Source organism: Leptosomus discolor, chromosome 6 (genome assembly GCF_034619465.1).
Source record: "Leptosomus discolor isolate bLepDis1 chromosome 6, bLepDis1.hap2, whole genome shotgun sequence".
Lineage (NCBI taxonomy): Eukaryota > Metazoa > Chordata > Aves > Leptosomiformes > Leptosomidae > Leptosomus > Leptosomus discolor.
In genome coordinates, this window is record NC_141396.1 from 10,855,206 (window position 1) to 10,879,741 (window position 24,536).

General features: G+C 37.5%; 1 protein-coding gene across 2 annotated transcripts in view; it reads right to left on the reverse strand.

Annotated features, from left to right (window-relative positions):
* VTI1A (vesicle transport through interaction with t-SNAREs 1A) overlaps positions 1-24,536 on the reverse strand; it is a 270,856-nt gene that overhangs the window by 235,118 nt on the left and 11,202 nt on the right. For both annotated transcript variants that reach the window (XM_086466467.1, XM_086466466.1), the window contains exon 3: positions 22,741-22,851. In XM_086466467.1, coding sequence (XP_086322593.1) covers positions 22,741-22,851 — 111 coding nt within the window. The remainder of the gene's footprint in view (positions 1-22,740; positions 22,852-24,536) is intronic.

Consider the following 24,536-nt stretch of genomic DNA (forward strand, 5'->3'; position numbering starts at 1 on the left):
TCAAAGTTGCATACATCAAGAAAAATGCAATTGAGTGACTTAATTAAATGAAGGGTATGAAGTGCAGCTGTATCTTCTAGACACTGACTAGTATTTATTTCCCTGACTATATCCTCAGAAATTCCTTTTCAGCCTCCAAACACATTTGAGCCACACAGCCTCAAGATCTAGTGTACGAATGCATAAAATTTTTAATTTCTTTTTCTTAAAGAGAACCTTTGCTGACACCTAGCAGATAAATGACTAATTGCACTTCTCACGATATTTATGGAAGCCCTACATCTGATATTTTAGAGCCCCAAATGAAAAGTTTATCCAGATAGAGAATAGATGGCACTCATACATATAAAAAAAAACCTTACAGAGTAAACAGAAGTGCAAGCTACAAGTATAATAAAGTATTTCCTAAAATTATGTCTTTGGATACAGATATTCTTATTCGTATAATTCCAAACATCTGCTCAAATCTAAGCATATAATAGCCTTAAGACACAAAAAATAAAAACCCATGCAATGCAGAAAAAACTATATAACTTCAGAGCCTTGATAACTTCCTAGACAGGAAGCTTTACTGCTAACAGTACTAGAGAAGGACCTCCTCCTCCCCACAAAGTAATATTATCCACATACATAGGATGAAACAAATTAAACAAAGTGAAGGAATCTTAACATGAATCAAAATTACACAGTCTTATTTGCTGCACTATCAGTTTCCAGGCACGCTGCACCCCTGCTCCTTCCTAAGCCTGACAGGGAGTCCGGGAACAGGTCCAGAGCATGAGCCTGCTCACAGCAGAACCATCCCCCTTCTCCCACCTTCAGACCCAACCCTGATACTTTTAGCTACCACAGGTCTTTAGTTTAGATCTCACATTTTCACTCCCCTGGAACAATGACCATTAGAGACTCAGCCAACTCCAAGTAAAACATCCATGGAAAAATGAAGAAAAAAAATACCATTTACACATTTGCATCCTGCTTCATTGTTCTCATAATTTTCTGAGTCTAGGGAAAAACACAGCTGACTCATCCTCTGCAGAATCTCTCCTCCAATTTTTTTTTCCCGCTCTGATCTTTAATGCTTCAGCCACAACTTTGGTAACTAATTCCTGTTCTGGTGATACAGCCTTAGGTTGGAGACACCACTTCTGACTCAGGAATCTCTCAGTCGCAATTGAGAAAGGCTGAAAGAGTGTAAGAATAGCATCGGTACACATCTGCCTTACCCTTCTGCTCTTCCCCAGTGACCTCTTACTCACAGAGAAACAACATGAAGCTATACGGGTTTTCAGTCCAACCTAATACAGCCATTTTTATGGTAGCCAGGGATACACCACTGTCTTCTAACTACTATGTCAAGTGTTTGATAGAGGTTTCAAATATGATGTACTACTACATTTACTTTTATAAGATATCCCAGCTCTCTCAGCTTTACCAATACATTCCTCTAGGAAAATTCTACAAGAACTAAACTTCACTGACTGAATCACCTGCAGTATCTATAATATTATCCTCAATGTTATGTTTTATAATTATATCTTTCCCTCGGCTAGAATTTCAGTTCCATTTCAATCTTGTCATCTGTCTACCCCATAAATTTTTTAAAGACGAAAATTCACTCCTTCTAGTAAAGATGGAATAAGAGGTGGGGTTTTGGTGGGTTTGGTGGTGGTGGGTTTTTTTTCAGGAAGAGCTGTATAAGGACAAACAGTTTCAGAGATTGCAGAGTCATCTTGAATCACACCTCAGAAAGAGATGAACAGTCCCCAAAGAAAGACTTTCTCAAGGTAACATTGCAGACTTTCTTGCATTTCTCATTCTTTACAACATCTAACACTTCAAAATCTTTGAGGGAACTTCTGCCCCTTTCTTCAACAACTTAAGGATTAGCTCTACTATAAGTTTCTGTTTTTATTACTTCAGCTGGTACGCCCACCAACCTGAAAGGCCTCTGGTTGCTCAACCATACTGGAATTTCACATGAAAGAAAACGTCAATGAAATTCTCCAAATGGCAAGCGACTCTTTCTGAATTCATAGCTGTTCAAACACTGCCTTCCTAAGCCTGAAACACATTTCTCGAGACAAGATCTTGTCAAAGGATGAAATTTCAAAAGCACTTATATAACCTGAAAAAAACCAAGCCCTCCTGAACCATGAAATGAGGTACAGGTTTCAACGTATTTTCCTTTTAGAGGTTACTCATGAGAATCTGAAAATCCCACCTGAAAAGACATAAGACTAGAATTTTTAAGAGGTCTAAGCTGCTCAGCTCTGAAAGCCATTGAGGATTGAGCACTGACTTCTTCAGGGTCCTTTCTCAAAAAAATCTCAACCTATATCTTTTAAGCTGCCACAGGTAAAAGCTTACAGCAGCTACAAACGATGGCTTGACAATGGGGAAAAAAAGATGATAAAGATGGCAATGGCAGTAGTCAGAGGTAATGCTTCCGCATCTTCCTATAGACCTAGTGAGAAAGCAACTTTTGATGGTGGCCTCTGAGGTAGCTTAATCTTCTGCACTAGGGCATGAAGCAGCTGCAGCGTGGACTGCCGTAAGGGAGGAAACAAATCAGGAGGAATAAAATGAAGGAAAAGAGATAGAGAAAGCAGACTACCACTAATTATGTCCTTGGTGGATGAGAAACTCAGAAAAACATCAAGATGAAAAAAGCTTTAAGTCAGCACTTTCCCCTAAATGCAAAGAGAGGATATGAAGCTAATAAATGCTATCTCACCAACCTACAGCAGTTACTTTCCCTTGGACTCTCAACTGATAATTAGGTGAAGGGGAACCAAACTAAAAGATCCAAGGTTTGGCTTCCTCCAGGCCTAATTTCACCATGAACAGACACAGTAAGTACAATTGTATCATTGCAGATTTGGTATTTCTATATTCAAGTTGTAGCATGGTTTTCCTGAAACCTGACTTTTAAAGCTGCATGCACATCCACAAAGGTTATACAAAACAACCATCTCAAATACTGTAACAATGCATTTATTTTTACCTAAAGAAAACATTATGGAAGAAAAAAATTAAACTAAGACACCAAGATTTCACTTCAAGGTGTTTCAATTGAAGCGGTCACTAAGATACCAATTTACAGTGCTAACTGGTCCACAAGAGGTGTAGAGAAACCTTTCACTTTAAAGGAGGACTTCACATGAAGGACAGTTTCAAAGAAGTAGATCTAAAGCCAGGATGTTTCACAATTTTGCCAAACTTTTTACCTTGGAAAATATTTTTGTCTGAGCCATTGCTGAATTAATTGTGCTGAGTTGAAAGCCTGGTGAACCTTTTAATTATTTTGGGTTCACAGCATATAAAGCCATAAACTTAAATGCTGCCTGAATTTTGTCCATTTCCTGCCTCTGCTCATCAGTCTCCAGAAGCAATGCAAGGATAAAATTAAATAAAATGTGTTTCTATATTAAATAGTCCTAAATTATATATAGTTTTAACCACCTCACAGCTGCCACAAGCTAAGCTGGCATCAGTGTATTCCATGTACAGCATGACATTGTACATGCATACACACAAAGAAGCATACACCTGAGTCTTGCATAAACTTTGGGCATTATTAGAAAGTTTGTAAAATACAGTAAGCATTAAAGTAATATGCAGTTTGGCTGAAGAATCAAAGACATTTTGAATGAAGGCAGTTCAATTCAATTAAAATTTATTTTGTATCATTATACCCTACAGTTACAGGAATAGCAGGTACATTGACATATCCTGAATTTTCTTCCTCAATCTTTCACATTTTGTTCCATTATTTGTAAACAAGCAGTATGTTTCACTCCATTTTACATCTTATTTCATTTTGATCCTTAGCTACTGCCCCCACATGGAACACAAGCTTAACAACACTACAGAGAAAGTCAGTTTAACCCTTGCCTTCATAGCCAAAGTTGGAACGTTTGGAACAAACTCCCTGTTGGCAGACCATGACTTTGTCCGGTCCAGATAACTCACTTTTTACCGCAGTAAAACCACAATGATCAAATGTACCACGTCACACATACATAGGAGAGTGAAAACGTAAGCTTGGGAATGAGACTTCTTTACGGGACCAAGCAGGAAATAAAGTGGGCCACAACAAAAAGCTCCAATCTACCACCAATACCTGAAAGAACAGCCAAAGGCAAATGATGCACTTGTCTTTTTCTGGGCATGTTCTTTGGTCCCCCAATTCTGCCCACTACAGAAGCCTTCAAAGAAAAATTACCTGCCCTAGACCTCAGATGTAAAGAAGAAAACCCGTGTTTCAAAGACACATTGATTACATTCAAATACTTTCCTACAGTTTACCAAACCATTAGGATCTGAGCAGTAAGATCCATCAGCTGTCCAGTTAAACATCCACTTAAAGGGACAGCATTGCTGATATAATTTTCCAGTCTTTCCGCAAAGCTCGCTACCACAAAGCGTGTGTGTGGGATCATGGTGCTCTATAATGAGGAGGGAGCAACGGTAAGAGGGACAACTGTCTCCTTTTAGCAATCTTGTTTCTAGCTGAGCAGGTGGAAGTCTGAGCAGCTTTCCTTCCACTCCCAGCCATCTGTTATAAAACCTCATAAAGAACAGTTCTGCATCAGCAACTATTATTGATAAAACAAAAGTGCTCTGCCACAATCTTTAAAACAGGATGTTTAATTTTATCAGTCTACAGAGGAACTTACTCTCTCACAGAGCTACTGGCTAACAGTAGTCTCGATTACTCACTCCCCTACACACCCTTTCCCCAACACGCAGCAGGTTGTGTGCCAACGACCTGCCCCAAGTTTAACACTGTTATCTACGTTTTGGTGGGAGAGGGGAAACCTGACCTCCCCAAGCATTTTACAAGGAAAGCCTACAAGTCAGAGGGTACTAGTACAAATACCATAAAAATAAAACTAAGGAAAATAAAACAGAGGGGAAAAAAAATCCACAACCCAAAACACAATAGAAACAATACTTTATGTTCCTATTTTAAGTGCCTCTCTCAATGCTATATGCATAGCAGCTAAAGGCAAGCTGGAAACCAGCCAGGTCCTGGCTGCCAGCAAAAATTTTGTCACCTCCTTTGAACATCTGAAGTATGTTTACCCAATAGATTTCATTAAATTACACTTCCATTAGGAAGCATACAATGTTGATACTCATCTCAAAGATAAAAGGGATCGCTAAGAGGCATGTCATCCTGCTCCCCAGCTGATTGCTATTTCTGGGCCAATCAAGGAAAGGAGCCAGAACAATACTTAGTTAAAAAAATGCAGCATCTCCCCAAGGACTACATACTAAGAGACTGCAGCTCCATTATCAAAATGAGCATATCATTAATGACAATACACATACAGTACGTTATTTTAATACAACTCATACACAACAAACAAGCTGTATTTGGGTCATTAGCTGAATTTGTAAAGCAGTATTTCCAAGGGTTAGAAACTCCTTATCGAGATATGAAGTTTATAGGTTGGGAGCTGGAGGGGGGGTGAACAAATATTTCATATGATCCCAAAATGCAGTGAATATAACAACACTGTGCGGTCTGAAGTGCATTGTAGTAGCTAACAGAACAATAGGCTATTCAAACATAAGTTTCTATTTTAAAGTAAAGCAGAAGTAATTTAAAACACCAGGCACACTTTTGCTAAACATCTATGAGGGATAATGAAAGCAAAATGCCACTGATGCAGTTTGCGCTGTATGTATCACCTCTTAAATTATTATTACAGTACAAATTAAAAAAAAAAATTTCAAAAAGGGTCTCAAAGCAAACTTTAAAAATATTTTTAAAAGATCTATAGAAAACCCCATGCTGATTGTGAAGCAAGACACTGGGGAGGGAAAAACACAAGAGACTCAAATACGCAAGTCCACTAGGACTGTTTAGCTGTTATCCTACGGTAGGATGAGCCTTTACTAGTGGAGAGGAGGAGATATCTTCATCTCTAAGTATTGGTGTTAGATGTACAATGTTTACTGTGCTTTCTAATCTCCAATTCACATAACAGCAATAAAGGGAAGAGGACAAAACCAAAACCATGCTAATTAAAACCTGAAGTAATAGGAAAGGCCTGGGAGGGGTTAGATCTTTACAGCCAAGCTCTGCCCAGTCCTTTTGCAGCGATCTGTGATTATTAATCTCTAAAAACAGTCCTTGCTCAACATTCTGCAATCTACACTTCAGCCAATCTCTTTCAACATGCACAAAATCTTTTGGTTTAGCCATATTTGACATATCATATGAACTCCAATTATCCATCTTTTTGCAGTTAATCATCTCACAATTACATTTCCTGCACTTATAAGCATCCAGCTGGGAACTGAGTTTTAATCTAGGAAATAAAAAAAAAAGGATTCAGGTTTCTAACAAATTACTTCTAATTAACCAGAACCTTTTCTAGTCATTCCAACCTAAAGACGCCTACAGCAAATGAAAGAATTTATTGTTTGCATTCCTAATGATATTTTAAAATTTCATTTCAATTTCCCCAATGAGTAACTTTCAGGAAATTCACTGCACTTATATCTACTTAAACAAACATTCTGTTAAGCAGGAAATGCACAACAACAAAAACCTAGGGGGAAAAAAAGAGAGCTGGTACTATACTGAGCAGAAAAGCTGCTAAATAAAGCTAAAGAACCAGAATTAATGGGAACTTCCAAAAGTACACTGCAGCTACACTGCCCAGGCCCTGCCAGAGTTTTTGGGAATCTCAAAACTACATTCCCAAACAACAGTTTAGAAATGAAAGGCTTGTTTTGTTTTGTTTTCCCCCAGAAAAAAATGGTCAATTCTACTGATATAAGGCATCAATTTATAGCATGTATAAAGGAAGTGGATTAAATGCAGCCACCTAGTTAGATAACTCAGGAAACGAAGTCAATGGTGGTTAAGCAGCACATGAAAGAGCTTTGTCCCACAACTTCCACTGATTTCCCCAGGGAAAGATTTGGAATAAGAACCATGCAATACTTGCTTACTGCACGATTGGGAACTGCCTGGTATCACAGGGAGGTAACACGAGGTAAGTATCAAATGTAACAGTTTCATTTACATTAAGTCTTATCAATTTTCTCCAACTGTTTCAGAAAGTCAGTGCAACTGTCTGACAGAATATGATTGTTGCAAAGTAAAGTATACCTTTCATGTTCTTTGGACAGTCAAATACCAGAGGGTTTTCTGTCAATTATGCAGTATGACAGATGTACATCCCAAATCTGTCCATCTAACCAACAAAAAGAAAACAATATACAGCTGAAAAATACTCTTGAGAGCTACCTTTAACTAATACATAATATATAAGTCAGTCTAACTGCAGAAATATCTCTGCTCGAAAGGTTGGTGTTCATTAATGTGCTACCAAAGTTTCCACAATGCAAAACAGGACTGTGCTAATTGGCTGATTGATTCAATACCAAGTTAAAGTAGTTAATTATTTTGGAAAAGAGTTATGTTTAATATACCTGAAACCTTCCAAAACTATTAAATTTTATATGCCTGCACCAACCTCCCATTACTTTGACTTTCATTAACTACCTCTGTAGGCACTTTGTGAACCCCAAAACTGTTGGTACATTTTTGTTTTTATTTCTAACAGAGGTCCAGCTGTGACTGTGGACATCCTTTACCACATTTACAACAAGAGAAAAGCAACAAAAACTGTAGTAACTTCCTCTACCACCACTAAAATTTAGGAAATCGTAACTTCTGCCACAACAGTGAAAGCTTTGACTCCAACAATCCAGCATCACAAACCAATTAACACTAACCTCCCCTTCTCAAACTTCTGCTTAACCTCTCTATCCGACACACAGAGTATAGCACACTCAACGAGGTGTAAGGAAAGGGTGGATTCTCCTTGATGGGATTCAGAAACATCCTTAGCTATTATAGAGTCAATATTCAAACCACTCCCTTGTTCTTGGAGTTTCCAACTTGAGAGTTGTGAGAAACGTGATGAAATATCTACCAACACATTTCCAATCTACCAGTGCACTTTCAGTTGTGATAAAGGAAGACCTGCATGAAGAAGCAGCAAGAAAATCATGGAAAAGTTCATCTTCATTGTGAAATCGGTCACTAAAAGACAGCGTGAAAAGCCTGGGTGACAGAAAGAGGACAGCGTGAAAGTGCAGCAAGTTTTTTGTCTTAAAGCCCCTCACAAGACTAAAATTGGAAATTGAGAGGCATAATTCAGACAGGCTACAGGCTTCAGTAGGAACTCTGCTCGCAGCTATCAGGATCAAAACAGGCACTCTCATTCTGAAAGCAGTGCAAGTTACCTGAAATTTCAATGCATGCTCTAAGTCAGCACTACAAAATCCCACCAGATGTCCTCCATGCTGGTACATAAAAGACCCCGCATTGCTCACCCAGACACTCAACCGCAGGCAGATGCGCCTAGGTGCGTGAAAGAAAAGCATCACTTGAGCAGTTTAGATCAAGTAGTTTTAAAGGTCAGAAAGACCGAGAACAGGGAACTTACAGGTCCCTTGGGACATCTGGCAGAGCTGCACAGCCCCCAACACTCGCAAGTTCAGGCCAGCATTTTATCAGGGTTCAGCTCAGCAAGGACCAAGGCCAGGCAGGGCCATGGGGAGCTGAAGAGCAGCATCCCATGGCATCCCTGGAGCAGGGACCAACAGCCCTGAAATGGAGCTCTGGGCCATGGGTGGGTTGGGGAGGCTGCTCAGAGCCATTAAGAGCTATTGGTACCTTCAGAGCCCTGACCACCCAAAACTGGGCATAACTTTTGCAAGATTCTGTATTAACCACAGCTTGAAGAGGATGCAGAAAAAAAGCCAAGCAGGTAACACAGAGTGGATTTACGTCATCATGGAGGAGACAAAGGTCAAGTCAGAAATATTCTGCATACGCAGCAACCCTGATCTGGGTTAAAGCCAAGGCCATGTGTCTGTTGTTACAATAAACTATTCTAACATTTTAAAATAGTTTTACTGGTTTACTGCCCTTGAATCCCACTTACAAGGTCTAAATCACTGGCACGTCAGGAATGAACAGGTGATATTGCAGAGAGATTCAGAAGGTACTAGGCAAACATGAAAAATAAAAAGAATTAGAAGAAAAAATACCTTCTCAGCTGTAGTCATTTAAGTAGGAACACCACAGAGAAAAGCTCTTAAGTGCAAATCTTTCTTATTGCAGCGTTACCTTCAGTGGCACATGAAACAGCAATGATAACAGGCTCAAAAAAAACTTTGAAAATAAAGTTAAAAGATACATGTAACTTAAAACTAACATCTTTTCCTACACAGAAAGGTTAAATTGTGGGGTTGACATTTGCATTTGTTACGTTGTCAACGTTTCCTGCCTATCAGCCTATGTACAAACAATATCTAAAGATGTCATCTACATATTTATACCAAAGGAGTTTATGAACAAGACCTGTCAGTATATTTTAACACCTTTCCAAAACGTCAGCTTTCATCAGGTATAAACACAACATGTTTAATTTATTAGTTTGGTTTAATATAAAAACTTGACAATCATATGTCACCATAACTATTGATAAGGTAAATAAGGACTACAGGAAAATGTCAAAAAGTTATTAAAATACTCCTCAGCTTCCTGAATCAAATTGGATTTATTGGCTTTTCTCTGTCAATAAGCACATCACACATTTTTCTTCATATGGCTATTTTTGAAGTGATGCGTCCAACAGCAAAGTTTACAGACAGACTATAATTCTTGGAGAATTTGAATTCCATTTTGAATGTTTTGGGCAGGGGAAAGGGCTTTGTTTAATGTTAAAAAAAAATCCCATAAACACAGAAATTTGTTCACCTGTATTTTAACACAGACCAAAGCTTTCTTCTTCTGATCTAAAATATACTAAGCCTGCATAAAAGTTAAAATATAAGGCACAAGAAACTTGGAATACTGAATACTCAACTGAAGTTGAGCAAAGTAATATGTTTGTTTCCACTTTCTACAGAAGGTGCCTGATTCAATTCCCTCAAGAGGACTACGACTATCAAAGGTCCGCCTTCTTTGTTTATAATGTCAGGAGGACAATCTATTCTCACTTCTTTCTAGATACTTCACCAAAAAATGTAACAGAGGGCAGCACAGCCCCATTTCAAGAATTTCATCTCCCCTGCTACTACACAGCCAACACCTTATCAGTGAGTCATTGCAGCCAGATTGCAATAGCTTGCTCTATACGGAAAAAAAACCCCACACTTATTTATCTGAATGAAAGGATAAACTCCATTGTATAGATTAGTTCAAATACTCCTGGTCAAGCCAAACCCAGGCCAAATTACAGCCAGTGGCACAGAAGAGTTTAAAGGCAGAAGGGGGAGGGGAATAGAGAATGGACTGTGTTGACAGCATCTCTCCTTGCTGGAAGAGGCTTTTCTTTTCTTCAACAAGTTCCGCTCTACATCTCAGCACAACACATGGAGAAGAATTTTATTATCATACAACCAAGCTGATACTAGGATTTGACACTATGGACATCAAGAAGTATGCCATGCCACAGCCTCTTAATGATTCTGTAAAACTTGCCTGGCAGGGACAAGGATAGTGATTTCTTACAATACACCAGACATGCTGAATGTGCCCTCAAAGACCTGATTTGGATTTCCTGTTGCTTAGATAACAGGAATTTTACTAATTCATGTCACTTTTGCATCAAAATCACAAATGTGGTGAGTACAGTTGGGGACCCAGATATGGAATATCATAATTACCAGTCACTAATCCTTTGTTGATATCAGAAATTTGATGCTGAAGACCTTGAAAGTGTATTGGACATGATGGAAAACTACAGGCTTTGTTTTTCTGTTCAAATGACAAGTAGGTGAAAAAGTTGACACACGATCTACAGTAAGTGATCGTTACATACTAATCAAACTCATTGAAAAGACAATTTCCAAAAAGGAAAGTAGTCCAAATTTACTAACAACCAGATTTCAGGCTACAGAAGCATGCACACTGGTTTCCTTTGTTTGAAATATGGTATGACAAAGGGAATGGAAATTTCCAAAGGGCTCAAATCTTCCATAAAGAAAGGAAGGACTATTAAAAGACAGTCTTGCTCCAAAAGGATACATTTAACTACATCAGAACAGGTAGCATCTTGGAGTTTTACCACTATTGTTTCTGCAGCATACACAATTTCAGGTTTTAACATGGAATAGATTTAGCCCAGTTCTTAGACCAAACATCCTCTCTTCAACATGGTTTAAAGCTGTCTGAAACACCAGTCTTTGGTTCAGGCCCTTATTTCTGTGTTTGGTGCACACCTGAAATGGAGTTTCCAGTTCATTTTCCTCAAAAAGCAATACTATTTATACTCACCTGCAGTAAGTGAGGAAAACTGGGGGATTCAATTCAAAATCACAGTACGGCCAAAGCAAACACCACCACTATACATGGTGGGAGAAAATTCCTCAGTTAAGACATTTTTTAAAACATATAAATGCCTTGCAAACTGGTCCTATATTATGAGAGATGGGAACTTGGCAGATGACCTTAGCCACAGAGTACTTTTTAGGTACAAATTAAAAGTGGAAACTTTTAAAATTTGTCCCAGAAAGAAAAGCAGAAAAAGAAAAGTGGAAATGGGAAGGGAAACAACCAAATTTTCATTATGCTCATCCTAAAATTCATGCATTTTATAACAAGATCTCTACAGGGCACAAGTGCTGAGCCACCAATCTGCATTGCTGAATGCTGGACGTGTAGCTCATGAATAGAAAAAGACCTTAATAACGTGTTTGAAACTGACTCCAAGTATGTGCCAGAAGAAGATGCAGCCCAGGTGCCTCCAACTGAAATAAAGATCGAACAGGAGGACAACATGATAGAAGGTGAGAAAAAGACAAAAGGAGCACTAAGGGCTTAAAAAGACCGGGAAAGCGACCCAGGTTAGCAACCCTAACTTAATCCTGACCTTTCTGTAACTTTTTACCTTCATTTAGTTGACTGAACTAACTTTGTGGGAAGCTTTCACAACTGAACCACAGAGTCTGATTTTGCCTGACAACTGGGCAGAAAGAAGAGGAAATCACGTGGTCACTTATGTTTCTGAATAACATTGAATTACAAAACAACACAAAAATACAGTCATCACAGATCAAGCACTTTTTTAATTAAAAAAAAATTCCTAGAACTATAGTTATGACCTCAGCATTATTATTTTTACTCCATGTTAATCCTAGATAAATACTTCTCAGCCTTTTTTTTAAGGATGTTAGAAATTATAACACATGAAAACCTGTAGTTTCAAAGACAGCTGGTAATGGAACAATCCACAATATTGAAACTAACCTATATTTTTTAAACAAATAAAACAAAAATAATCAAAGAAACACATAAACATAAAAATGTAGTTCTTTGCATAGTTCTATTTAGTGAATACTCACTATCACAGTGCCAAAGAGCTGTACTCATGGGTGAGAAAACTTTTTGTGCTAGGCACTCTACAAATAGGGATCCTCGTCTCAAAATATTTGCAGTTATACATCCCAAACTAGTGACCACCATGACAGAAAGTTATTTTTCAAATTTTGAAATAAGAGAATTTGCTTTGATATTAATGCCATTATTCTCTCTTAAATCAAATATTAAATACCACTTTTTTCCTGGTTGGTGATACGCTGCTGCAAAGGTTACAGTTCAATTTAATAATGGCTCAAAGCCTTCTGCTCACGAATCAGTGGAAAGGAAAGTGCTATCTTCATAATGCAGGAGCATTTTCTATCTAAGGTCTAAGTCAAGATCCACCAAACACAATACGAGCCTTTTATTTGACTTGCCAGATTTCACATTTGAGTCTTTAATGAACAGGTACAACGTCTGCAATTGCAGTTCCATGTTTTCCAAAAGCCTGTCTAACATGTTTCCATTCTGACCAGGAGGGTGAGCTGGCAAACACTACCCTTATTCATTCTAGTCTTAACTGAAAATAAAAAAACAAACTAAGGACATGTTGGAAAGTTGTGTGGATTCTGAAAGTAAGCACAAACGCCACTCAATGGGAAACATGCAGAGCCCACACACACTCCTCAATTTCTTTTTCTTTATACACCAGGTATCAAATACTTAGTTAGCAAATATCCTTTTTCATTAAACACACCAGAAACAGTTAAATGTAACTATAGCAGGAAAAATTACTCTGTTCTACTGCTGATCCCAGAAGTCACCTGCTATATTCCTTTTTTACCATCTGTTCTTTATATTTCTCTCTAATTTTCATTGATCAACTCTTTTAGGAGTGAAACCTCTGTAGTATTTATTAAATATTGGAAAAGGATTATTTTCCTAGCACTGGCACCCTAAAGGCAGTTTATAAAAAGTGAATGAAAAGTAAGGGAGGTGCTGTGTTTGATCCATTTATCATAAACGTATACAAGCGTTAAATTGTCAAATGTACAACTACAGATCCTCTAGCCTTTGCAGGGATTTCCTCCACAACTGAGTAAGAACAGCAAGTTTAAACAGACTTTGTGGCCAAGAACCACTTTTTGTTGTGGTTTGTACAGCAGCTTTAAGGGAAGCTGACTGTACTTGCGACTGACTACTGAATGATTGCGGAATACAAATAAAAAGTTATCAAACAAAAGAACAGAGATATTCACACTTTTTCCATATGCTTCACGCTGTAAAGAATATTACAAGGTGGTGGTGGTGGGGATATCATTCTAATACACTTCCAGCTGCATTTTTTTGCTTTATATTTTTATATTCCTTCCTCACTAAGTCTTAAGCCAGAAACAAGACAACTCCACTGCTGTAAAAGTCCATCTCCTTTTACCTGCACTAGCCTGTTTTAAAGAATTGGTATCATCAGAGAGAAATCAGGTTAACATTGTGTGGTTTAGTTATTAAACAGCATTTTTAAATATTTACAACCCGTGAATATCAAAGACAATTAATATTTTCAGGACAAATTAAAGTCTGCCTACACAGGGAAATTGCACTCTATCCAACACTGAAGACATCTGCATAAATATCTACGTTGTTCTTGTGTTAAAGCCTGGGTGAGGGGCAGCAAAAAAAATTTACAATTTTGGTTAAATTCAACTGTAATTTGTAAGAAAAGAGACAGAATTAACTGATTGAATGATTTTCCTTAAGTATCCCTGACACTGCCAAATTCATGCTAACACGCTGGCTTTTCACAAAGACTTTTTAATCCATTAATTAGACTTCTTGAGACAAAAGCCAGAAATGGAATTTAACCGAATCAGTTTCTATTACACTAAACTTCAGGATTCCACTTTTGGAAACCTGAGATCATAAAAATAAAACTAGGCAAAACACAATACTTGCAACTTAAATTTCTTGTAAAACACACAAAATTTAACACATAACATCACTAAAGCAGCTATGGAAAGTATCAGGAAGAAAGAGCGAATACATCCATCACTGTTTCCTCATTTTGCTTACTAACAAACCTAGAATACACTTGAATTTACAGGAATTTTTAACTGGGAGAAAAATTTTTACTATGCCCATAACATTACCATAAATTTATAGCCTGTCTCCTGCTATTCTATGGCAAAGGGTTTCAGCAAAAAACAAGGTAACTAAAATATCATTTGTACGAGCAGAATATAATGAATGCTATTATTTGTAATGTTTGACATCTGTTTGACAACCAGACGTACAATATATTCAGTTATGCAAAGAGATTTTTTCATGCTCTAATATTTGCCTATGATGAAACTGGAATTTCAACAAGCGTTTAATATGTAATGATCATATAAAAATTTCCCCTTGAATTCTGATTGAGAAAATATCAAGATGAAGCACAAACCTCTTGAAGTTGGGTAGAAATAGCTACTTTTAACAGTCATGCTTATATTTCAAGTTTCATTTAATGAAAGCAACAGAATCCAGAAAACAGGCAAAAAAAGCCATTAACCCCTCATTTGCCAAACTAATTTTTGTCATAGGACAGTTAATCAGTCACCAATAAAAAGTTCACCATTTACCAGATGGCAACTTCACCATAAAGCAAAGCTATTTTTGACCATGGCAATTAGTCTCCTCATGTTTCAATCACTAAATTCTATTTTCACATTAATTTTTAAAACTATGTGGCTTTAACTTAAAATAAACTGTACATCAAAAGAATGGAAAATAAACAGCCAGGAACACAATTTGACGAATTGGATTTATTTAGTTTATTTAGCTAAACAGGGTCCATTGGATCTCTTTAATAGGCTGACAGTTGCACTGGGCTGGTTAATAAAACATTCAACACAGTATCTTCAGCCAATATAGAAATGCAAATCCCACCAGAAATATTTTATTCATGAAACAGTAATTTCAGTTACTACCAAAGCAAAAAAAAAAAAAAAAAACCCAGAAAAAAAAAATGAAGGGGGGGAGAAAGGAAAAAAAAAAAACAACTTGCTTTGCAAACAAACAGTGCCATCTAGTGTCATTCCCTGAACAAACAAATCAAGAAATCTGAAAAAGGCTATACTTAATCCTTCCAGTGTCAAAACAGCACCTTCTCCTTATTTTTTCGCTTTATCAGTAGCACTATCTTTCCCTATTTTTCAGTCAAACACAAATTAGCTTCACTCTAGCTGGGAAAAAAAAAAAAAAAAGAGTAATAACAAGTTAAGGAACCTGAGAGTGCAGTTCTAGTCTGAAAAGCAAGCATGTTAAAATGATGGGGGGGGGGTTGTTCAGCTTGTCTGCTGTTTTTTCTTGAAATCTTTACATTTCGAACTCATGATAGAAACCAAATCAAACTTCTACTTATATGAGTGCAGGTGAGCCATACAACGAAGGGAGAGTGAGATACACTCTGTTCTGCTTTATGCGTCATCTCATCCCACACCATGTTCCAATTGCAGAACCTTTATTACTGCTGCTATCAAAAGCAGGACAATGACAGCTTGCTTCTTTTTGCATGACAGGTAGGGGAGTATCACTCGACTAAAATAAGAAATCACTGAGAAAGTGGGAAACATTAAAGCCTTCCTCCTCCTGCCCCCCTAAAACCAGTATTCACCTTCTGTATACGAAGTCACTTTACTCACCAGCTGGCTAGAAGTAATTTCGAGAGGACATTGCTTCTTCCACTATCTGCCAGGAAGAACAGCGAACAGATTTAATTCTACTACTTCGAGAAGCAGAAGTTTTAATGTAAGAATGAATTACATGGTAAATAGAGAAATGATAGTTCTCTACCTGGGAAAGGCTGATGAGGGCTCACAATCAAACATGTCTAAGGACTGCCAGGTGAGAAAACATGTTCAGTGAAAAAGGCAGAGTTGGTATCATGATGAATTTCTATTACATGCCTTAAAACATATTTTACAGAAGGATTTCATTCTGCCATGGACCATTTTTCACCTGCATTTAATATAGAAACATTTTGTGTGTGAAGGGAGAAAGGAAAGAAAGAGGCATGAATGCTTACAGAGCACTACACAAGTCAATATGCCTTACGTTCATAGCCCCCAGCCAGACACAAGAATTATCAGACCCAACAAATCACTTCCTGAAAGCACCTTTATTGGTAATCACTCAGCCACAGCCTGGTGCTCCACAAACTGGTTTTTCTTAAAATCATGTGAATCACCTCCACTGTAACAGTCACTGACTTGCTGAAGGACCGACAAACAGCAAGCCACAAAACTCACCAGTCTTATCCCTACGTGTTAACAAATGAGCAACACCTCTGGAGAGAGACAGAATTTCCTACGAGTATCAAGGTGAAGCTGGTTGAGAGAAGAATCTACTTAAGAAATTAGTTTCATTGACATTAAAAATTTGCTGCTTGGTTGCCCTTAACCAGCACATTCTCTCTTCACATATTGTGTTATTAGATGCATCTCATGGTCAAACATGGGAGGATTCTTTGTAAGCAATACCTACAGAATTATAAAACTCGGGAGGTAAGGTGTGCTTCTGTGGTCTGGCCTCTCAGGAATCTCAGCTAAAATGATCATAACCCCTCAGGTTAATTACAAATTAAGCATGTTAACTCCCATCTTCCACACTTTCCTCTAAGGAAAAACAAGTCATCACTAGTCAATTCGATGGTAAAATAAATTTCCTTCCTTCTCCTTGTGTACTTCCACACAAAACTATAAAAAGATTCTTAGGATGTAAACAAATTAAGGTGAGTTTTCTACAGGGGATCTAAGTTATACCACCTCTTAATCTTTCAACCAAAAACTCAGTTTAGGCCTTGAGTGTCACCAAAAAAAACAACCAAACAACCAACCCCCGCTCCAGCATTCTTTCCTGAATCACTTTAAATTAGCAGTATTATAAGTAAAGTCACCGCAAAATGTCAAATACCTCCACCTTCTTACCAAGGTGGGGACACAAGTAAAAACAAACTGAAAAACACGTGGAATTTGCCAGCAGCCAAGCAGACAAATGTTGTATCAGAAGTTATTAGAAAAGGAACAGAGGAAAAAAAAAAAACAGTGCCTCTGTATAGCGCAGTTTGAGTACTGCATAGAGGACTGATTACTCACCTCAAGAAAGCGACAATATCTATAAAAACGGCACAGTGAAGGAACTTCCGTTCACAAAATGCTTTCTCAAAATTAGATTGTTAAAGTACATGGTCAGATATTTCAAATTCTTTCTTCTGAAACTTAATCAGTTCGATCTCGTGTGCATTAAAATAAATCCTCCACAGCCCTGTTCAAAAGAGCTGTACTACTCACATAGCGAAAACTCATCCGATTTGAAAAGTTTCAAATTTGTCAACAAGATCAGGTTTCACCACAGGCGTGCGTGCCTGCCCAGGCAGGGTGCACACGCTTACATGACGTGTACGCATGGTGGGCTCCCTGTTCTTAACAACCTCGCTGGGATCCAGCTAAGAAGATATACACATCTGTCCCACATACGGTTTATGACTTTGTAACTATAGAGCAATAATGCTTTGCTTTATAAAACAAAATAATCCAGCAGCAACAGTTGAGTCTCTAAACTTCTAGCTCAAACTGGAAAGCTATGGAAGACTCTGGACATAAAGATATACGCCACTAGCTTGTCATTTGACAAATGTCATCCATTACGCTTATAGCCATATGACTATTTGTCTGGGTAGGTGACTGAACCTGAAATAAGGGTAGCAGTATTTGCAAAAAGCAGCAGAATATAACTGACACAGCTGTAGCAGTTGTTCAGGTGAGCTTCTGGACTCAGGTGGTACTTCAGAGTCAGACAAAAGAGCTAACTTTATCAAATGAAACTCCATTGCTTATCTCCTCAAATGTTTTCAAAGCTTAACAGCAGTTGTCATTTTAGTAATGATCTTAAACAGAACTTGTAGGAGGTATGAGAGGTGAATATGTATCTTCCCCATTGACTGATCCAAAGCTATTGTTAAAGAGACAAAATGTTAAATGCCAAAAATGTTTAAATGTTTAGTCAAGTTTTGTACAACGTTTCTGCCTATGTATCTACGACTTCTCCCCCTCTTTTTTTTTTTCCTTTAAGTTGAAGGTCAGAATAACCAAAACCAATACCAATTCTGAATCTTTAAAAGGAATGAGTACCATCTCTTGGACTGATAACAAATGTTACATGTAAAATTTGCCTCTGTGCTGCCATGACAGAATAGGAACAGTTCCTATTCCACCTCCTTTATTTGATGGCTATTTTTTTTGTTGAATATACCCATCCCATTTTCAGCACTAATTGTGCAGTACTCATTTCTGTAATAGGAATATTACTGTGTAATATGGTCTAACCGGACTTTTATATTTCCCCATCCGTTTGAATGCCTCATACTTCAGCTGTAAGCTTTTCAGGAAAATGCCCGCCTTTTTTTTTTCCTTTTTTATGGTGCCCTGACGTTAAGCCAGTACATGGAACCCTTGGGGGGAACACGAATGCCAGCAGATAACCACACGTGTGCTAAGTTTATATAGTTACAGGTTCACATGAACTGGGATAGATTCATGTCAAAGTATGTTTATAAAATCTGGAAAGCCTTTTAACACTGCATATCCCCATTGTTTGTAGATAACTGGCTATTTTGGGGTCACAATTAACAAAAAATGCTCTATTTGAAAAAATAAACAATACCTATACTCCATGTACTTAAAAGACTACAATAAAATATAAGGCTTCTTTTGCATTCAGAAATTATTTCATGCAGGCAGTCACCACAAACATTATACATCTGAAACAGTCAAAACCAAAATATTTACAAGCTTAAACAACATAATGGTGCATAGGTATGTGCAGGAAAAAGACCTGCTCATAGGAAGATTGTTTTAAGTGTCAGGAGCTCTTTAGTAGGTGGTCCCAAGACCTTAACTAACCCAGAAAGCGCAAGTAAGTGGTTTGCAACTCCACTTCGGGCCACAAGATAGAGCCATTACCACAGTCTGGTACAGACTATCGAAAATAAGCTAATAAAATCAAGATTTACATCTGCAAGTTAAAAAACACAGCATAAGGTTTAACAACCACTTTTATTCTGTTTTGATACTTTAATCACACACAGTAAGCAAACCTGAAAACTAGCCTTCTGAGGTGTATACAGCTTCTTTTGCAAAGAAGCATCACTTTCTGCTTGCCCAATTCTCGTATTTCTCCCCAGGCATCTGCTCCCCACGGAAGACTGCGCAGCACTGAGGCCGGCATCAGAAACTGCTGCTGCCTTAAGTTGAGGTGCAATGCTTGCTTCGTTAATTTTCCCCATCTGTATTCACAGTGCTATGCTATCTGAGTACTTTTAATGGCAAAATTGAGCTATTCTTTTTTTTCACTACCACTGTTCCTCTCCCGAGAGGGAGGGCCAAGATGGGGCAAGGTGGCTTTTTCTCCTCAGACACAATTTAACGCAGTTAGTGGGTTACCAACTACCCATGCACAATACAGTGCACGGGGTAGATGTCATTGCATCCACACATGTCTCTGGACTGCAGAGCACTGACGACTAACTGCAGGCATGACTCAAGGTAACGTGGACTAACAATGAGGGGAAATAAATCTCCTATTTGCAACTTGTTCTTATTTGATCACAAAGTTAGAGACAAACAAGCCATATTTGCAGTAACTTTTCAAAGTACAGCTCAACCAACCTTAAATCCATATTTTTCTGAATATACTTCTGGCTTCCTAAAGTGCATAGAAAAAAAAACACCATATATTCATTAAGACACCACAGTGTGTAGTAAATAATATTAAAGTGACAGTCAGTGTTTTGTCGTTACTATGCATACTGCCCAAGATCAAATAAACTCACCAATTAGGTATTACTTGTCACAAATGAACCTTAATGTTGTCCATCCTGCAAGTAAAAGAGTGGACAGTCCACAGACCTCAAGTTTCATTCTCCTAACTTTTAAATATGATGCTGTGCTGCTTGCAGTTTCCATAACTGCTTGGGTGAGAGCAAATTTTCAAGATGCTATAAGGCATACAAATAACCACAAGATCAAAACTCATGCTCATTATGATGAATATAAAAGAAAACTACCTGTGCCAGTTCTGCATTTACTTAATGTTTGAAATACAGAACTTAATGAAAAAGAGTGTAAACTGAGGTATATAGTTTTTCAATTCATTTCACAAATGTGATTTATTTAAAATGAAACACACACTTCAAGATGATTGAGAAACATCATCTGCTCCGTGCACACGCTAATTCACACAGGAAGAAAGGCCAAGACAAATACAGCGGGATCCAGCTGAGATTGCAACTCCATTTAGACAGACCAACACTTAACTTTGCAAGCTCACATCTGCGTGCCTTTTGGAAGAGCCAAGAACTTTACCCATCAAACCTGTACGCTGATCATAACCCAAAACTGACAGTATCATTTCCAGTTAAGAATTTCCCTGAATTTATGAAAGTGAATTAATTTTAAAAGTACTTAGATCTGCTTTCCCTAAAGGTCTGCTAAAGCTCTTACATAAACTCTAGATGCTTTGCTTACAGTCAAACAGGTCACAACTCATTCAGGACAATATTCATGCAGAACACTCAAAAGCAGTTTCAGCAAGTATTTTCAACTTCCTACTTTCAGGTGGCCCTGCAGCTTATAGAGTTAAAATAATATTTCCTTTCCTTCCTCCTTTTCCCTCTCTGAACTCACAATTGAATCATTTTGTTATATATAGTTTCCAACAAGTTGCTATTTGACTACAGAATAATCGAAAAAGATTCTCAAACTCTCACATACAAACTTACAAAATGTTAGTACTTAGAAACTGGAATTATATAGAGAATTTAGTTGTAACAACACTATTTTGAATATAACTGAGATTTTTCCAAGCAGAGCTGTTGTTTCCTTTCAGTATTTTGCTCCATTTTTCACTCCACTTTCTTTCCTTGATCTTCTGCTGAATGCCATCCTTGGGTTTTGGGCTCTTTGTTCTTTCCCGTTATTACAATCTGTTCCTTCCTCTCTCATGGTTTATTTTGCTCCTTTGCTTTGAACACAAACTTATGTTCTTTTGATCACGTAACTCCTAGTGCTCTGATGCATTTCTTCCACATACGCGCATTTCTCCTCTTCAATAGTGTCTAGTTCTAGACTCTCCCATTCCCTGTTGCCTGGGAGCAAGTACCAATTCCCCCATCTGCCTACACAGAGAAATAGGCCAGCAACAAACACATGCTGACAACGAATTCTCCCACATCTCAGAAGATAAACTGCATTCACTGCTGGTGCAGAAATTGCTCTCTCTTGGAAGTCACTGTTTAGCCAGTAGGGCTGCAGGCATTTCCAACAGGGCAATGGCATGAGACTGTCTCAAAATTTTGATGCAAGTCTTTTTATCCTAACATTGCTCTAACTTTACAAAATTGCAACCGTCGACTAACTAATACATTTTTGTGTCACTCCTCAACTTGGCAGAAGCAAAGAAGAGTGACAGTCAGCTGGATTTCCTGGCTGCCGGTATAAACATCAACTCCGCTCCCCTGTAGGAACAAACTGCTGCCAGAAACCTGAGAAAATTCACAGTTCTCCAGTGAATGGAAGATACTGCCACTAGTTATTTCTTTCTCCCTACCCTGGAGGAACTGAGCTGCTGCCAATTAACATAGCATTTTCGTACACTTTGCAATCCCTTTGAACTTTTTCAGGATTTTAGAGGAAACCGTTTTGTCTCTATGTAAATCTATCCAGTGCAAATCCTAGTCACAAAAAAGGACTGATAACTGTAGCAGAAGCCCCTAGACAAGGGAATCTTGTTAGTTTGCATCCATTACTTGAAAAACGTAGCATTTATAATGGATTTGTACAAAAGCCAAGAAGAATCTATGTGCAATGGAAAAGAAACCAGAGACTAAGAAATGAACTGCACAAGATAAATGACAGTCAAAAATTCCATGGACTGGAGATTATATTGCTTTTCATGTTACTGCCCACATTACTATAAGCTGTCTTAAATGAACCATTATTTTACACTCAGAGTATACTTATATAAGATTTAATTCTGATGTTCTACCAGTCATTCCTTGAGAAATAGGATTAAAAGCTGATTATTTTGCCTACTGCATGAACACTCACAATGCTTAATGGCACAGAAACAATTCAGATCCGGGACAGAAGGCTAGCAACTTAAGTATTGGTTTGAGACTGCTACAAAAACAAAAGCTTCTTTTCCCCAGTTTGGTTTTCAGCTGTCCACAAATACAGGAAGATACACACAGAGCTTAACTCTCACACTAGTCAAACGTACCTTCTCAGTTGCCTGAATAACTGCATTATGTATTTAAAAAATTCTCATAGATGCTTTCTTTAAATAATACATTAAAAACTCACGAAATCAGCTTCAAGTTTTCCCATTTCTTGTTTGTAGCTTCTCATTCGACTGCTGTACATTCCTCGGCTTTGAGGTGGGATCTCTCGAACTTCAAGTTCCATCTGCTCAAGCTAGCAAGTAAAAATGAAGAGACATGTAAATCAAAAGGGTAATTAAAGCAAGGATGAATTTACCTAAATTGTTCACAAATACTAAGAAATATGCCTTCTTTATCACAAAAAGTGTTGTTTATTCTGCAATATATAAACAATTTATCAAAATCTTTGCACAGCCTTAAGTCAACAAACAAGTAACAAAATTAATATTATTAACACCTGAAAGGAATTATTCTAGTCAAACATTCCTAGATTTCAATATCAAATGTAACGAATACATTTTATTACAAGAAAATAATAAAACTGAGGTTAAATAACTTCCTGCAAACGAGTATAGTTCAGAAGAAAGCCTACCTCCATCTACCTGTGTGGTTTTGGAAACCCTTGGCTGAAAAGGGTATTTTATTTATTTTTATACACACACACATATGTGTATATATATATACATGCACATGTATATATACGTGTGTGTGCATATATATACATGTTTAAAGTTTTATTTACCACCAGCATCTATGTTTAATAAAATAATTCCTGTTCTTTTAAATACTGCTTACTCAGCAGAATTACAAAGCCTGAACTGACTGCCTAAATCTACAACCCACATCTGTATGCACATATATGAAACAGCTGAATTTCAGGGTTTAATGACAGTACTATTCAAGAACTTGTATACAGCCAAATGCACTAAAACGTCAGAGATAGAACATATTTTTCAAAAGCTTCTTTATTCTTGCCATGTAGAATGCTAAGTGGCCTGAAATGCAAGAAAATGGCAGAGAGGTACAGAAAATCAAAAGGAGTTCTAAATCAGGGCTGAGCTGCCTGCTAATTACCTGCCCACTGGGTCACGAAGCCTCCTCTACATGGTGCTGTCTGTTTGGGAATTCTATTTTGCACAGCTGAAGAATCCCTTACCTGCATTTTAAAATCTTTCCAACTTACTTTAAAAAGATAAAAGAATACCTCTCCTTGGTTACTGTAGGCACCCAAAACTATACTTACTCACCTCCTACTGATCTCAGTTGAGCAATACGGCATTGGAACAGAACTGCCTTTCAATTAGGGTCCCAAGCTACTGGTTACAGGTCTTCACAAGGGACAGCTACAGTTTATTCCTATGCAATCGCCCGCTTACACTTTGAAATTTCATCCTCATATCATAAGAAAAGTATCTGAATTTAATCAATGGAATTACCAGATACTCAAAAGTCATTCTGCCTGATCTATTCTGATTATACAAAATGATATTCAATAATAAACTGTAAAGCAGACTTTAATTAAATACTCATTAATGAATTGAAAGATACAAAGCATTTCTAATTCTACCCAGTTCTTTGGCTCAGACTTAACTTTCCAAAGGGGTATTATAAATTAAACTGATAGCTGGAATTAATGGCTTATTTCTTATCAATTTCATCTCAATTTATTTGATCTCAAATGCTCTATAAACATAGAAAACATTTCTCATATATATATATATATAATTATATGTGCAAGGTCAGGATATTTTAATGAAGTCTCAATTCTTATCTATTATATAAAAATGAAACCATCTCCCAATGAATACAGAATTTGCAGCAAAGATCAGAACAGAGTCCATGAAATTCAAAATGCTCATTCTAAGGAGTCAGTATCAAAGAGTGTAAGGTCCAAGTAACAACAACAAAGCATGCATATTTAGGTTTAATACTTTTTTT